At 52.8% G+C, this 15,051-nt stretch overlaps 2 protein-coding genes and 1 pseudogene across 3 annotated transcripts; 1 reads left to right on the plus strand and 2 right to left on the minus strand.

Annotated features, from left to right (window-relative positions):
- Positions 1 to 1,844: 1,844 nt before the first annotated feature.
- Positions 1,845 to 5,741, plus strand: LOC142429433 (phospholipase A2-like). Its single transcript, XM_075534510.1, has 4 exons — positions 1,845 to 1,878; positions 2,905 to 3,064; positions 4,268 to 4,395; positions 5,617 to 5,741. Exons 1-4 carry the CDS (start codon positions 1,845 to 1,847, stop codon positions 5,739 to 5,741), a joined length of 447 nt encoding a protein of 148 aa, XP_075390625.1.
- Positions 5,742 to 9,265: 3,524 nt separating this feature from the next.
- LOC142429604 (uncharacterized) lies at positions 9,266 to 13,860 on the minus strand (annotated as a pseudogene).
- LOC142429163 (protein cornichon homolog 4-like) lies at positions 12,242 to 12,806 on the minus strand. 2 transcript variants are annotated; one of them, XM_075534156.1, is made up of 2 exons: positions 12,556 to 12,806; positions 12,242 to 12,414 (listed from the first exon to the last, which is right to left on the minus strand). In XM_075534156.1, exons 1-2 carry the CDS (start codon positions 12,804 to 12,806, stop codon positions 12,387 to 12,389), a joined length of 279 nt encoding a protein of 92 aa, XP_075390271.1. In that variant the 3' UTR covers positions 12,242 to 12,386. The 2 variants fall into 2 exon arrangements, with proteins under 2 accessions (XP_075390271.1, XP_075390270.1); XM_075534155.1 differs by having other exon boundaries at positions 12,366 to 12,508.
- Positions 13,861 to 15,051: the final 1,191 nt, after the last annotated feature.

A 15,051-nucleotide genomic window follows, 5' to 3' on the forward strand; every position in this document is an offset into this window, starting at 1 on the left:
AGCTCTGTGAGGCTGGCCGTAGGGGAATCCCCAGCTCTGCACAGACGGCCGGTCATGGACGTGATGGCCGCTCATCCGCATGATGCACAAGGACCTCAACCTCTGAGAAGGAGGTCTCTTTTCCAAGAGCACAGAGATGGGGGAGTCAGGATAGGACCACATGTGTCTGAGGGGAAGGCGGCCCGGGGTGCTGTTGGGTGGGGGTGGGGCCAGTGGGCCAAACCAAGCAGCCCCTCTGAGCAACAAAGATGAACTTGTCTGCTCCCACAGTCTCAGTACCCATGGGAGCAGTTAGGTCCACTCAGTCCTGTCGGTCTCTATGAGTCAGAATCCACTCACTTGCCTGTGGGTCTCTAAACAGGAGGGGGCTGGTTTTACTCCATCCTAGAGGGTCACTGTGAGTGGATAGTGGTTGGCTTGCTATGGATCAGATGGAAACACCTGAACTCTGAAGGACTACATCGCTGGCCCATTTGCCCACCAGGTTTCAGTTATGTCTACTCGGACATTGCAATTGCAGGGCAGCAGAGTGAGTAGGGACAGGCAGAGAAGGAAAGTCTATCAGAAAAACAGCGACCAGGAAGGCGCTTACTGTCCTGAAACATCTCCACCGGGCTCCTCACACCATCAGAGGCTGACGGAGAGGGCCTGTGAGTGGAATTGGATTTGGGGGCCACGTCCCCTTTGCTGTGAATGCTGCTATGTTCTGGGCCAGCCCAGGATGCGCCTTGGAGGCCAGGATGGCGAGAATTCGCCTTCCATACTTTGGACCATTTTATCTGGGGCATCCGCCATAGAGAAGGACATCATGCTTGGGAAAGCAGAGGGGCAGATAAAGGGAAAGTGATAAAGGATGGGCTGGAGAGAGGTTAGGGGGAGCCAAAGACAGATAGATACACAGGGATGAGGGAGACAGTCCTGCGGAGAGAGTTGGCCACAGTATTAAGGGGAGCCAGGAGCTCACAGCAGGGAGCAGCAGCAGACCCAAAGTGCCTATGTTGGTATTGATCCCCAGGCACCTCCAATGGACGCCTAGTGGCCTGTGGCTGGCGCTCCTTGGCTGCCTGCTCCCAGGATCAAAGCCCTGGTCTTTTCATGAGCAGCCACTCAGGGTCCGAATGGCCCATCTTTGATCAGCAGCCAGGTACTCAACAGGTGTGCAACCAAGGCGCCCTCAGTGACTTGTGCGTGGATGGCTTTGGGGACCTTCCTAAGCGTCCCTTGAATCTGTGACATACCAGTCACTCAGAGACCCTAGCAAGTGGCCATGACATCAAAGGAGGTCTCCCACAAGGGAGCATAAATGGAGAGGGATCCCTGAACAGGACAAAAGGTACACAGGCCGGATGATCCCACTCAGTAGTCCCACTTCCGGTTGGGTCCCCGAGGAGACCTGTGTGGGGCGCGGGGCACCAGAACTCAGGAACCATTGTAAGAATGGCCAGGCTCAGGACATGGTCTTATTCTGGGGAAAGCACGGTCACTGTGGGTCAGAACTGACTCATGGAACCGAACCACAACAAGTGAGCAAACGGAGGTGTGGGTTCACCTGATGGTCACAGCAGCCTCCTGTCCAGCTGTCCAGTCCACTCGGATCGGCCAGAGGAAAAGGCTCCTGCCTGCTGTCAAGGCTGCGGCCTCTGGGAGGCAGCTCACCAGGCCTGTCTTCCCAGGTGGCCTGGGGGTTTCACCCTGGACTAGACACACTGCTTCCATGACCTTGCCCAGGCAGACTCAGGCCAATGGGAGCAGAGCAAACACTCCAGCCTTGCCTGGGGCTCCCATGGCAGCAGCTATAAGGACCGAGGCCACTGGCTCCTCCCATGCACCTCCTTGGCAGCAGGATGAAGCTCCTTGTGCTGGCCGCTCTGCTCTCAGGTAGGCACCACCATGCTCAGCCCTCCATGTAGGCCATGGGGCCACAGTCCCTGCAAATGTGGGGCTCCCCACAGGCCCTGAGGGCCCTACTTTGGGCATTTGGGGGTTCCCTTCTCTTCCTTCTCCCCACGATGTCTTCTAAACTCCCCGGTCCTTTGGGAAGAACCTACCCTACTGCCTGCCTCCCCCTTCAACCCCACCCCGTCACACTGAGTGACCCTTTTCTCCCCACCACTCACCCCACAGTGTCCCAGGAAACTCTGTCCCAGCACCCTCCGCTGCCCAGCTGTCTCTTCAGCTCTGAGCATCATGCCAGGTACACAGGAAACCCCAAGCAAACCCGCTGCCCCCGGTCCCGTCCAGCCCCCGAGGCTCATCTGAGTCAGGAAATCTTTGCAGGAACACAGACTCCTGTTTCTCCCAGTGAGCAGCTGGTGCATTCGAACCACTAACCTCAGCTGGCCGCCAAACATCTACCCCACGCTGCCACCAGGGCACGTAGTGGATGCCCCCGAAATAGTTGTTGGAGAAAGGATGACTCATTCTCATTGCCATGTAGCCAATGCTGACTGATAGGGATGGCGGAAATCATCCTATTGAAACCCATTCACCCAAAAGCTGTCCCTGAATGTCCCAGCAGAGCTGTGTGTGACAACCCCGCAGCAGAAACAGCCCAAGTGACGCATACACAGAATGTGTGAACCCCACCCAGATGAGCCGGGAAAGCACTATTCTAAGCAACAGAAGCCACACACAAAGGCCATATGCAGCAAGACATTTATGTAAAATATTTTAATAGATTCCTAGAGGCAGAAAATAGATTAGTAACTTCGCAGGTTTTGGAATGTAGCAGCGACAGGTAAATATTCCCATGTAAACACACCAACCAACCAAGCACACGCACCTTACCTGTTTCTGGTGGGCAGTTCTTTTTCCCAGGCGACAGTCTGAGAGGCCGACAAGCGGCACTGTGGTTTCACCGAGCCTGCCAGGCAGGACTTGACCGCTGAGTGTCTTTCCTCACAGTGACTGCCTCAATGGAATTGAACTTCAGACCCCGGGCGGTGTTTGAGTTCCTCAACATGCTGCAGTGTGCCATCCCCAGCAGAGGCCGCATGGCTTACAAGAACTACGGCTGCCAGTGTGGGAAGGGCGGATCGGGCGCTCCAGTCGATGAACTGGACAGGTGAGCCATCTGGAGGGAAGGGAGTGGCTTGGTGGGTGAGGGGAGAGGTGGGGGACGGGCACAGGACAAGGATCTCACGTGGCCACCAAGCGAGGCACAGGGAAAGGACTTGCACTTGGCATGTGGACTGCGCAGATCCCAGCAGCTGCAAGAGGACCCTGTGTCCAGCCTGTGGTTCCTGAAGCAGCTGGGGCTGTGGGAACGCGCCTCCTACTGCCCTCCAGCGGCACCGAACGGCAATGCACATCAACCCAATAGTCCAGGTGTCTTCTGCCCGTGCCCAGGGAGCCCATTCTCACTCCAGGGACCTGCATCTATTGCACAGACTAGATCTTCGTCACAGGGCGTCCCAGAGGAACCCTTTACAGAGTAGACAGCCTCCGCTTTCTCCCACGGAGCAGCTGGTGCAATCAAACCGCTGACCTTCCATTAGCAGCTGGGTTATTACCCACTCTACCGCCTGGGCTGGGGTTCCCAGCAGGGTAAGCTCCCCGTCCCCTCATGTGGAGAACTGCCATTTCTAGTCCAGATATATTGATCCTGAATCTACATTTTAACAAGGTGATTCTGGGCTCTTAACAGCGTAGATTCTGATTCACTCTGTAGCCATGGAATGTGTGAACGGGTTTGAAGTTCTGCTTTAAAATTATCACTGCATCTTTAGGACATATAGTTTCCTACCATGTTCATTTCTACACCAGCCACTATGTAGAGAAAAGGTTACGTTTTCTGCCCTGATTTAGACTGACAGGCTTTCAAATCCTCCAGGGCAGTTGTACCTGCCCTACATTCAGGGTCACTATGACTCAGCATCTTCTCAGTGACAGTGCATTAAGTTTTCCATTCTTCACTGCAAGATGGGCAGTTCAAACTCACCAGCCGCGCTACACAAGGAAGAGGAGGTTTGGTGCTTCTACAATGGCTTAAAGTCTTGGGAAGGTTTGTAGCTTCCTTCTGATTTGAAATCCACTCAAAGGCCTTGAAGTGTCAGTCACTTGTGGGACTCTGTTAAAGTCGCTGTCAACAAACACGTGATGAAAGGACCTAAAACGGTGGGGTAGGGGTGGGGAAGTGGTTGTTGGTTCTCTGCAGGCCGCAGGACCTTCTGACTTGGAACATCTGAACTCTACCTGGTGTGAGAGGAAACAGAACTTATGGCCCTGGTCCTGCTGAAGACTCAGTTCTCTTCCCCTCGCCCTCCAGGTGTTGCCAGACTCATGAATCCTGCTACCGGCAGGCCAGTGATCTGAGCAGCTGCAAGTTCCCTCAGGGAAACGTGTACAGAACGATCTATGACTTCACATGTTCGGGCAATGACATCACCTGCAGCAGTACGTCCCCACTCCTCATTGGCCTCTAGACCCAGTTTGTGTTGTGGGGGAGGAAGAGGGGAGCCAGGGGCAGGGGGAGATTAAATCGCTATGATGCCCATCATTTATTGCTCCCTTTCCTTTGGTCAGTGTGTGTCTCTTTACTACTATTACATTGCTATGAGATAGACTAGTATTATCTCTATTATCCAGATGAGAAAACTGAGGCTCAGTCATGGAGCTGGGGGAGCTACTGGGGGGTGGTGTTCATGTCTCTATGTCGGTATCTATTGCTTCACCGTGGAACAAATTATCCACCTTCACACCTAGCTATCGGTGCTGGAGCAGAAACCTGAGAAGGGGTGGCTTTCATCAACAGAACTTTATTTTCTCACACTTCAGGAGGTAGAAGCCCGTTTTCAAGGGGCTACTCGGGGGCAGGCTTTCCCTCTATCTGCTCTGATGGAAGCCTTTGTCCCTTCTGGGCCTCAATCCGGGAATGCCTTGCTTGTGATTTGACCTCTCTCTGCCCCTCCCTGAGAAGTCCACCTCTTTTTATCTCCAAAGAGACTGACTCACACTCAGCCTGCACTCCTCGTGAACTCCTGCACATCACAGTCAGTCCACCCCCAACTGGGATTGTGACTCTGCAGCAACGTACAATAGGAACTTGGGGCATGTGGGGTGGTGGCAGGTGGGGACACAATTCAGTGACATCAAACACAATCTCAAAGACCTCTCCACATTCATTCAGCGATGCTGCTTACAGTCTTCAAGCTGGGCATCCATTTCTGCTCTCCTTCCCCACGTCGTCCCAGGGGTGGTGCTTGGCTTTCGATGGTCTCTGCTGGTCGCTGACTCTGTGTGTGGTGGCCGGGCTACAGTGCTTCCTGATTCAGAACGCTGCCTGAGAATCAGCGTTTAGGAGGGGTGGGGCATATGCCCTGAGCTAAGCATGTAGCCCAATTCCCAGATGAAGGAGCTGAGGTTCAATACACTAGCTGGTGCCCAAACCACAGAGCTTACGCATGGTGGACCCAGCCATTGGAAACCAGGCGCATGTGCTCTCAAAGACTCTGGCCTTAACCATCAAGTTATGCAGCTGGCGCTCACGGTGAGCCCTCTGTGATAGAGTCAGATACCAGATGCCCTATTTAGGCCTCATGTTTGCCTTCAAGTCCCTAACTCTCCCATCCAGGTTCTACCTTGTGTCTGTCCTCCTTTCCCTTTGTCCTTCACCAGGTAGCAACAATGAATGCCAGGCCTTCATCTGTGAGTGTGATCGCAATGCGACCATCTGCATTTCAAAGGCGCCATACAACCCTGAGAACAAGAATCTGGACTCCAGGGAGCACTGTCAGAGCTGAGGACCCCCTCAGACTGGAGCCTACCTCTTGCCTTTGCGTACACCCTGCCTCCATTAAAGCATCTGTGGAAAGGCCCTTGTCTCCAAGTGCTTTGTCTCTAGCCTGGGAGCATCCTGCAAGCAGCTCCGTGAGGCTGGCCTTAGGGGAATCCCCAGCTCTGCACAGATTGCCAGTCATGGACGTGATGGCCGCTCATCCGCATGATGCATGAGGACCTCAACCTCTTAGAAGGAGGTCTCTTTCCCGAGACACAGAGATGGAGGAGTCAGGAAGGAACTACATGTATCTGAGGGGAAGGCGGCCCGGAGTGCTGTTGGCTGGGGGTGGGGCCGGGAGACCAAACCAAGCAGCCCCTCTGAGCAACAAAGATGAACCTGTCTGCTCCCACAGTCTCAGTCCCCATGGGAGCAGTTAGGGCCACTCAGTCCTGTCTGGTCTCTATGAGTCAGAATCCACTCACTTCCCTGTGGGTCTGCTAACCAGGAGGGAGGTGGTTCTGCTCCGTCCTAGAGGGTGACTGTGAGTGGACAGTGGTTGGCTTGCTATGGATCAGATGGAAACACCTGAACTCTGAAGGACTAAGTCGCTGGCCCATTTGCCCACCAGGTGTGAGTTATGTCTACTCAGACATTGCAGGGCAGCAGAGTGAGTAGAGACAGGCAGAGGAGGAAAGTCTATAAGAAAAACAGCGACCAGGAAGGCCCTTACTGCCCTGAAACGTCTCCACTGGGCCTCCTCACATCATCAGAGGCTGACCGAGAGGGCCTGTGTGTGGAATTGCACTTTGGGGCCCACGTCCCCTTTGCTGTGCATGTTGCTTTGCTCTGGGTCAGCCCAGGATGCTCCTTGGAGTTCAGGATGGTGAGCGTTTGCCTTCCATCCTTTGGACCGTTTTATCTGGGGCATCCGTCTCTTGAGAAGAACATCATGCTTGGGAAAGGAGAGGGGCAGGCAAAGGGGAAAGTGATAAAGGATGGGCTGGAGATAGGTTAGAGGGAGTCAAAGACAGATAGATACACAGGGAAGAGGGAGACAGTCCTGGGGAGAGAGATGGCCACACTGTTAAGGGGCAGCCAGGAGCTCACATCAGGGAGCAGCAGCAGATCCTAAGTAACTATGTTGATATTGATCCCAGGCGCCTCCGATGGATGCCCAGTGGCCTGTGGACAAGGCAGCACTGCTCCTGGGGCTCCTTGGCTGCCTGCTCCAGCATCCCCGCCCTGGTCTTTTCTTGAGCAGCCAGAGGGGGTCTGAACCGCCCACCTTTGATCAGTAGCCTGGCACTCAACCGGTGTGCTAACAGGGTGCCTTCAGTGACTTGTGGGTGGATGGCTTTGGGGACCTTCCTAAGCGTCCCTCGAATCTTGGAAAAGCTAGTCACTCAGTGACCCTTGCAAGTGACCATTACGTCACAGGAGGTCACCCACAAGGGAGCATAAAGGGAAGGGGCCCTGAACAGGATGAAAGGTCCACAGGCCAGAAGATCCCCCTCAGTAGTCCCGTGGCGGTTGGATCCCCGAGGGCATGGGCTTATTCAGTGGAAAGCAGGGTCACTGTGGGTCAGAACTGACTCACGGCACCGAAGCACACCAAGTGAGCAAACGGAGGTGTGGGTTCACCTGATGGTCACAGAAACCTCCTGTCCAGTTAATAACGGGGCTGCTGTTGGCTGCTGTCCAGTCCACTCGGATCCAGCCAGAGGACGAGGCTCCTGCCCGCTGTCAAGGCTGCGGCCTCTGGGAGGCAGCTCACCAGGCCTGTCTTCCCAGGTGGCCTGGGGGTTTCACCCTGGACTAGACACACTGCCACTCAGTTGATGCCCACTCAGCCTGAGCCTATACGGCAGGGCAGGGAAACCTGCTCCGGTGAATTGCCAAGACCAGAACTCACCACAGGAGTAGAAAGCCCCATCTTTCTCCCTCGGTGCAGGTGCTGGATTCAAACTACTGACCTTGAGGTTTGCCGCCCACCTGGCATCACCATGCTACCAGGGCTCCGTTTGAGGGCCTCCGTAATCACCAAATCACCCAATAAGCCGAACTGAGAGTAACTGGCATCCCAGCTCTCATCCTAGAAGTGCCAATCTCCTCACAGCCCAGCACTTGACACACGTTCATGAAAGAATTGTTCAATTTAGCACCAACAGAGGCAGCACCAGGGGAAACCACGTGACTGGAGTTACTCTCTTTTCGGCAAAACAAAGGCAAAAACAAACCACCCACTTGACTCTGTTAGCCAAACCTAGATCATCTTCGGACCAGAGGGACTTCTGACTAAGGGAGCAGGTAGGTTGCTTGAGCACACCTCTCTCCCGGTCCGGTCGCAGTTTCCTATTGGTCGGGTAGGCCCCACCCCTGGCCTGCCCAGGCCCCTCCCATACTGACCAGGCCCGCCCCCTCTTGCACAGGCACAGTAGATACTGTGAAGGTTGCCTTAAGTGCATTGGAGGTGGACGTGGTTTTCCCTGAGACCTCGGGGACCTTCCCCTGGCTGCTTCCAGTCTGGAGCCTGAATCCCATCGGGAAGGACCAAGGGACAGGTTGGAATGTGGAAAGCAAGTGGTCTAGCAGGGCTGTTTGTCCCTCCGGGGTCACTCAGAACCCCCACCCCCACTCCCCGCCACATTCTCCTCCCCTGTTTCCACAGCTCAGGGAGGCTGGTTGTGTTGTGTATTTTGATACTTTGTTTAGCGCTGCATTGTTTTGGTAATATTATTAGCTCTGCATGTCTATCGAGGTAAGATAGGCAGGATAATCAATCCAGCGGAGAAAACAAGGGTGTGATGGTTCCGAGGTGGGGTGGGGGGCACATGGGAGACGCGCAGGTGGCAGAAAGGAAGTAGGTTTATACAAACCCAGGGAGGAGGGAACAACAAGTGATATATAATTCATGGCAAGGAGGGCATGGGAAGCCTGGTAGGGCTCAATCGAGGGCCATATAACCAAAAGAGGCAAAGAAAGAAGCAAAACAGCAATTGCTGAACCCCAAGTGAAATCTGAACACGTAGGGGGACGAGAGGAAAGTAACAGGAAGTAGAGCAAAGGACGAGGAGGCAAAGGGCATTTACAGAGGTCTAAATACAGGCATGTGTACATGTAAATATATTTCTATATGACGATGGGGAAGTGCATCTATGTACATGTATTTATAAGTTTAATACTAAGGTAGCAGATGGACCTTGGGCCTCTGCTCAAGGATTCCTTCAATGAAAGAACACTTTCTGTGTTCTAAGAATCCAGCATTCTGTGATGCTCATCTTCCCCACAGATTGCTGAAGACAAAATGGGTGCATATGCAAATGTGGTGAAGAAAGCTGATGGTGCCCAGCGATGAAAAGATATCGCCTGTGAGGTCTTAAAGACTTGAAGATAAACAAGTGGCTATCTAGCTGAGAAGCAACAAATCCCACATGGAGGAAGCACACCAGCATCAAACAACCAGAACAAAAAAGCATATCATTGTGAATGACCGGGAGAGAGGCATGGAGACCCAAAGCCTATACGTGGGCAATTGGACATCCCCTTTCAGAAAGTTCGCTGGTAGGAGAAGAACCAGTCAGGGTGCAGTCTAGCACCGGTGAAGCATACACCTTTCCTCTGGTTCTTTAGTGCTTCCCCGCCCCCCACTATCATGACCCCAATTCTACGTTACAAATATGGCTAGACCAGAGCAGGTACACTGGTGCAGATAAGAGCTGGAAACACAGGGAATCCAGGACAGATGAACCGCTCAGGGTCGACATTGAGAGTGGCAAACCCAGGAGGGTGAGGGGAGAGTGGGGGAAGAAAGGGAGAACCAAGGACCTAGCTATAACCCCCTCCCAGGGGGATGGACAAGAGAGAAATGGGTAAAAGGAGACATCGGTCAGTGTAAGACATGAAAATATAATAATAATAACATATAAGGGGTTCATGAGGGAGGGAGGATAGGGTCAAATGTGAGGAGCTGATACCAAGGGCTCAAGTGGAAAGGAAATCTTTTGAAAATGATAATGACTACATGTGTGCTTGACATGAATGGATGGACAGATTGTGAAAAGAGTAGTACGAGCCACCAATAACATGATTTAAGCGGAAAAAAGAAAGAAAGTAGACTGTGGGTACTCCACAAAGGGCCTAGGGAGCGGGGGTAGTTAGGAAGAGAGGTGATGGATGTGGAAGGAGCCAAGGGACTCTGTGACTCCCAAGTCCATACTCAAATTCCCCTCCCCCTTTTACGGGGCATAAAGAGAGGGGAGTCTGACCTCCATACATAGGGGTTACTTAGGTCCTGTCTGAGGGGAACTCCCCTTTCCCCCTGTCCCCGTCCACTGCTCAGGGGTTGCGGCTTCATCTTCAGGACCTAGATTGGGTCACTTGTGGGTGATTCTTCAACTTGCACCTCTTTCTTCCCAAGGTGCCTTAGGGCAGTCTCTTATTGCACCAGCTCTCTGCAGCATTCAAAGAGAGCGCCCAGAACCGGACAAGATGGGTTGGAGGTCACCTCTTATCCCCCTAGGTGACCTTGGGCAGGTTCCTTGAGGTCTCTGAGCCTCAGGATTCTCATTTTTGAGAATCAGTCAGAGGGTTTGTGTTGCTGAGTGTGGGAATGAAGTCAGGGAATGTGGTGTACAATGTTGAAGGGCAGGAAAGTGTTACTTTTTTTTCATTGTCTTCAGAAAGGATTTATTTCAGTGAGCGGGATTTCAATGGGTCCTTGTAGGACCCTGGCGGTCCCATGGTTAGCCACTGGGCTGCCATGCACCTGGTCAGCAATTAAAACCACTGGCAGCTCCGTGGGAAAAGTAAACAGTGCCAGTCTCAGAGAGCCCCGTGGGGAGGCTAGGAGTCAGCATGGCCGCCATGCAGGGAGTGTGCTTTGGCAATGAGACAAATTCAGAGACCTGCACACGTGGCAGTGGCAGTGTGGCTTCAGGACTGTCTTGTAGGGTCCAGAGAAGGAGAACCAACAGCAGACCCACTCTGAGCTAGATGTAGGGACAGGGTTTGTCCCTCCCATGCCTGCAAAGGCCCCCATAGAGGAGGCTGGTAGAAATCAGACAACCATTGAACACTGTGATAGGAGTGGACTGTGGGCATTTGGGCCACTTCTTCATACACTTTACTTGTCCCTGCAGGTCCTGCTCTACCCGGATCTCGTATATACCTCTTCCATTTAGCTATGGAGTGTCCCTGCCCATGTACAACTTGATGACTCTGTGGGTCAGACAGTACCCTGTTCATGATGGGCAGCTCAGGTCTCATGGTGACTTGGTGGCCCATGGTGAGGGGTTCATTCTCCACCAGGGCCCAGTAACAGGCCAACAGCTGTTTTTCACAGGGGGAGTTGTTGTCTGCACAGGATGGCAGGACTTTATGCCAAAATCCCAGTGGTCACACTGTGAGTCACCTACAGGGGCCTGCCAAAGACCCCACACTGCATCTCGATCTCCAACTGACACCTCTATCACCATCGGGTCAGCTGGATCACATTGTCTCAGTGGCTAAGCAGCTGGCAAGGCCGCCTGAACCTCTTGCAGAGCATCTCTTGTCCTGGACCCCACTCAGAATAGGAGGCCTTTGCTGTCACTTGATGAATAGGTCGAGGTAGAACCCCCATATGAAACACATGCTTCCTCCAAATAGCCAAAGAGGACCACTGAGCATTGTGCCTCCTGTTTAGTGGTTTGGGGTGTGGGGCAGATGCAATAGCTTATTCTTCACTTTAGTAGGAATGTCTCGACCTGCCCACACCACTGGACCCCTAGATATTTTACCGAGATGGTGGGCACCTGAATCTTCATTGGGTTAATTTCACAACCTCTTGCACACTGATGTTGTGCCTATGAATCTGGAGTCTTCGATACATCCTCCTTAGTGGTCAATAAGCATAATGTCTTCAATAGAATGGACCAGTGTGAGAGTTTGTGGATTAGACAAGGTTCAGGTCTCTGGGGACTAAATGATGGCACAGGGCAGAGGAGTTGTTGTACCCCTGGGGGAGAAGAGTGAAAGTGTATTGTTGGCCCTGCCAGCTGAAGGCAAACTACTTCTGGTGGTCCTTCGAGACTACTGTTGAGAAGACGACATTAGCCAGATCAATAGCTGCATACCATGTACCAGGAGAAGTATTAATTTGCTCCAGCGATGAAATCCCATGTGGAATGGCAGCTGCAATGGAGTCCCCAGGTGGTTAAGTTTATGATCATCCACTGTCATTCTCCAGGGTCCATCTGTTTTCTTTGCAGGTCAAATAGGTGAATGAAAAGGGAATGTGGTAGGAATCACACCCTGCATCCTTCAAGTCTTTGATGGTGACACTGATCTCTGTAATCCCTCCAGGAATGCGGTACTACTTTTGGTTTATATTTGCTCTAGGCAATGGCAGTTGTAATGGTGTCTACTTGGCCTTCCTGCCATAATAGCCTTTAATCCACATTTCAGGGATCCAATATGGTTGTTCTGCCAGTTTCTAAGTATGTCTATTTCTTTCTTTTTTTAAAATACTTTATATGGTAAAAATACAGCAAAAATAGTTTCGTCTTTTTTTGTTGTTCAAAGAGGAAAAGTATACTGCTATGGTCACTTCCTAAAGATGATTGAAGTAGTCTCGGTCTCCTCAACTGTGCACTGTAGTGTAGGCGGACTTCACCTGGGCTCTCCGGCTTCAGTCGTTGATCAGTGCTAGAATCATGCTATAGAGATACATGAAGAAGCACAGCAAGTGAAAACCAAGCTTGATCATGGCTTCTTTCATGTGTGACTTCTGCTGCCCTCGATTGTGTATTTCTGTTGGGTCAAACACTCCCATGTTACCACTCGGCACCATAATGAACCGATATACATTCCAAGTGGCAACAGGCAAGTTGAGGAGAAAGATGAACCAGTGCAGTGAAACTAGCATTAATACAGTGACAATGGTATGGCCAATTACTTCTGGAATTACCCACTTGTTTAATTTTGAGCAACATGATCTAGCATTAATGTAATCACATTCCAAATCAGACAAAGTAATTATGAAGTAGACGGAGCGGAAGATGAGCGCGCAACAATCAAGAAGGGAAAAGACGAACACCACAGCCTGCATCCTCTTCCGCCGCCAAGTATGTCTATTTCAATGATGCATTCTCGACCTGGGGAAATAATGATAGGATGGGAAGAGTGTCCCACTGGACCCTTGCTAAGGCTTGTCTGAGCTAAAACTCCATTGATAATGTGACCTCCATGAACCCCCACTCTGACTGGCACACCGTGATCCAGGGAATGCCTGAGGAGCGGTGGCACAGAACCTGGCTCAGAGTCATGAATTATCCAGCCCACAGAGCAAAGTAAACTGAGCGCTTTGGGGCCAGAAGCTTTACTTCTGTAGCCGGGTGACCCTGGGACACCGAATTGTGGGAGCTGGAGCTGAGTGCCTTTGGGATGAGGTTCACAGAAGAGCAGGGTGCATTTGGACCTGTCTTGGTAGCCCTAAAAGAGCTTGGTCCGATAGCCCAAGCATGGCAGAGGCCAGGCGAAGAGGCTGAGGTCCAGAGAGCCCTGCCTGCGGGCACGGCAGCAAAGCAGCTGTCTTGATTGAAGGTCTGCGTCCTGATCATTTCTCTGCACAGCTGTAACCTGCTCCCTTCACAATCCTCGATGCCATCTGAGTGCTATGTGGCCTCTGCAAGGGACGGTGGGACCCATTGATGCAGAGGGAGCGCCGGGACAGGGATGGGACCGGCTGCCTCTCTGACTCTGTTCACAGCGCTGTGGTGGGGGAGCCACAGGGCAGAGTGACCACGGCACACCTTGGTGTCACGCAGCAGGCCGGGCCGGTGCCCTGGGCCCACAGACCGAGGGCACAGTGAGAGCTGACAATCCCCAGAGGATGCGTGATTCTCCAGGTGACTCCAATTAGAAGGGGCCAGAAAGTGTCGCATTGGTGGAAAGCCAACGATGTCAAAACAAGGAGAGAGTCACAAAGTGCCAGATTCCTCTGTGGATTGTTCTTTTTTTTAGAAAAAGAGCATTCCCTTTTGGAGCAAATAATGAACAGGGTGAACAAGCCCATGGCCCTCACGACTTGGTCGCCTGCTCCGTGCCTGTGTGAAGGCCCTGAAGAGCCTGTCCAGTCCCCTGTCCAACTCCCACCTGCACATGCCCACTGTTGCAGGCCTCTTGGCCGCTGTGACTGCCGCCTGCTACTTCTTCCCAGGCAGAATCTCTGCCCTCCTGTCCTGCACCCAGATGCCCACAGCACCCTGCAAGCCAGATAACCAGAATGCAGTCTGCAGACTGGGTTCTCCTGCTGTCTGGGAGGAGATCAGGGGGCCACCGCACACTCAGTGCCGTGTGCGGTGAGCGCTGGACTCGCATGGAGAGGGCTTGGTTCCAGGCTCCCCGCAGGGTCCTCAGAAGAAAGGCTTGGTGGTCCATTTCCAAATGGCCACAGCTCATGAACCTCACAATTGATTCTGGACGTCGGGTGACTTTACTGTGGACACGAGGGCAAGAAGCTGTGTGCTTGTGGCCCCAGAACCTCAGTACAGTGTGTGTCACTGTGGGTTGTTTGAGCCTGGCCTTGTGAAATGCTAAAAGGGGAAGAAAGACACACTTCCTTTTTGTTGTCTTTGGAAAGGATGTCTTGGAATGAACCTGGCTGGCTTTGGTACTCATGGTTCCCTGGTGGGTCATGGTTACCCATGCCGCTGTGAGCCGCCTGCTCGGAAGTTCTAAGCCAGCAACAGCTCCGTGGGAGAAGTAAACAGTTACTGTCTCCCCAAGCCACAGTGTGGCTGTGTCAGCACTGACCGCAGGGCACTGAGCGTGGCTGTGTGTTTAATCAGACACATGGACCTGCACACGTGCAGCAGGAGGTGTGGCTTTGAGAAAAGCCCCGTGGTGTCCAGAGAAAGGAGGACCCACCATTGTGCACCCTTGCTCTGCAGGCAGTTCTCAACCAGAGAGACCCCATAGCACAGAGACCGGCTCCATATTCCATTGGGCCACTCTGCACAAACCTGTCTCAAGCGTAACCCGCAGGGATCACGATGTCACTTTCAGGACGAAACGAACCTGCCCCGGGCCTGTTCCTCTCCATTGCCTCGTGTGCCTGTAGACGCTCATCAGTCCATAGGAAAGACCCCAGAACAAAGGAGGCCTTTGAGTTAGGTGTTGGCAAAACACCTGACGAGAGATGAGCCAATGGGAGGGAGCCAAGGGTCTCTGTGCCGCCAGGGTTCGTCCTTGACCCCTCCCCGCTCAGGGGCATAGAAACCCGAGTCTGACTTCCACCCTTTGCTGGGGCTTGTTCCCTGTTTGGAATGGTCGCCTTTCCCGCGCGTCCCACA

The sequence above is a fragment of the Tenrec ecaudatus genome, chromosome 16 (assembly GCF_050624435.1).
Source record: "Tenrec ecaudatus isolate mTenEca1 chromosome 16, mTenEca1.hap1, whole genome shotgun sequence".
NCBI lineage: Eukaryota > Metazoa > Chordata > Mammalia > Afrosoricida > Tenrecidae > Tenrec > Tenrec ecaudatus.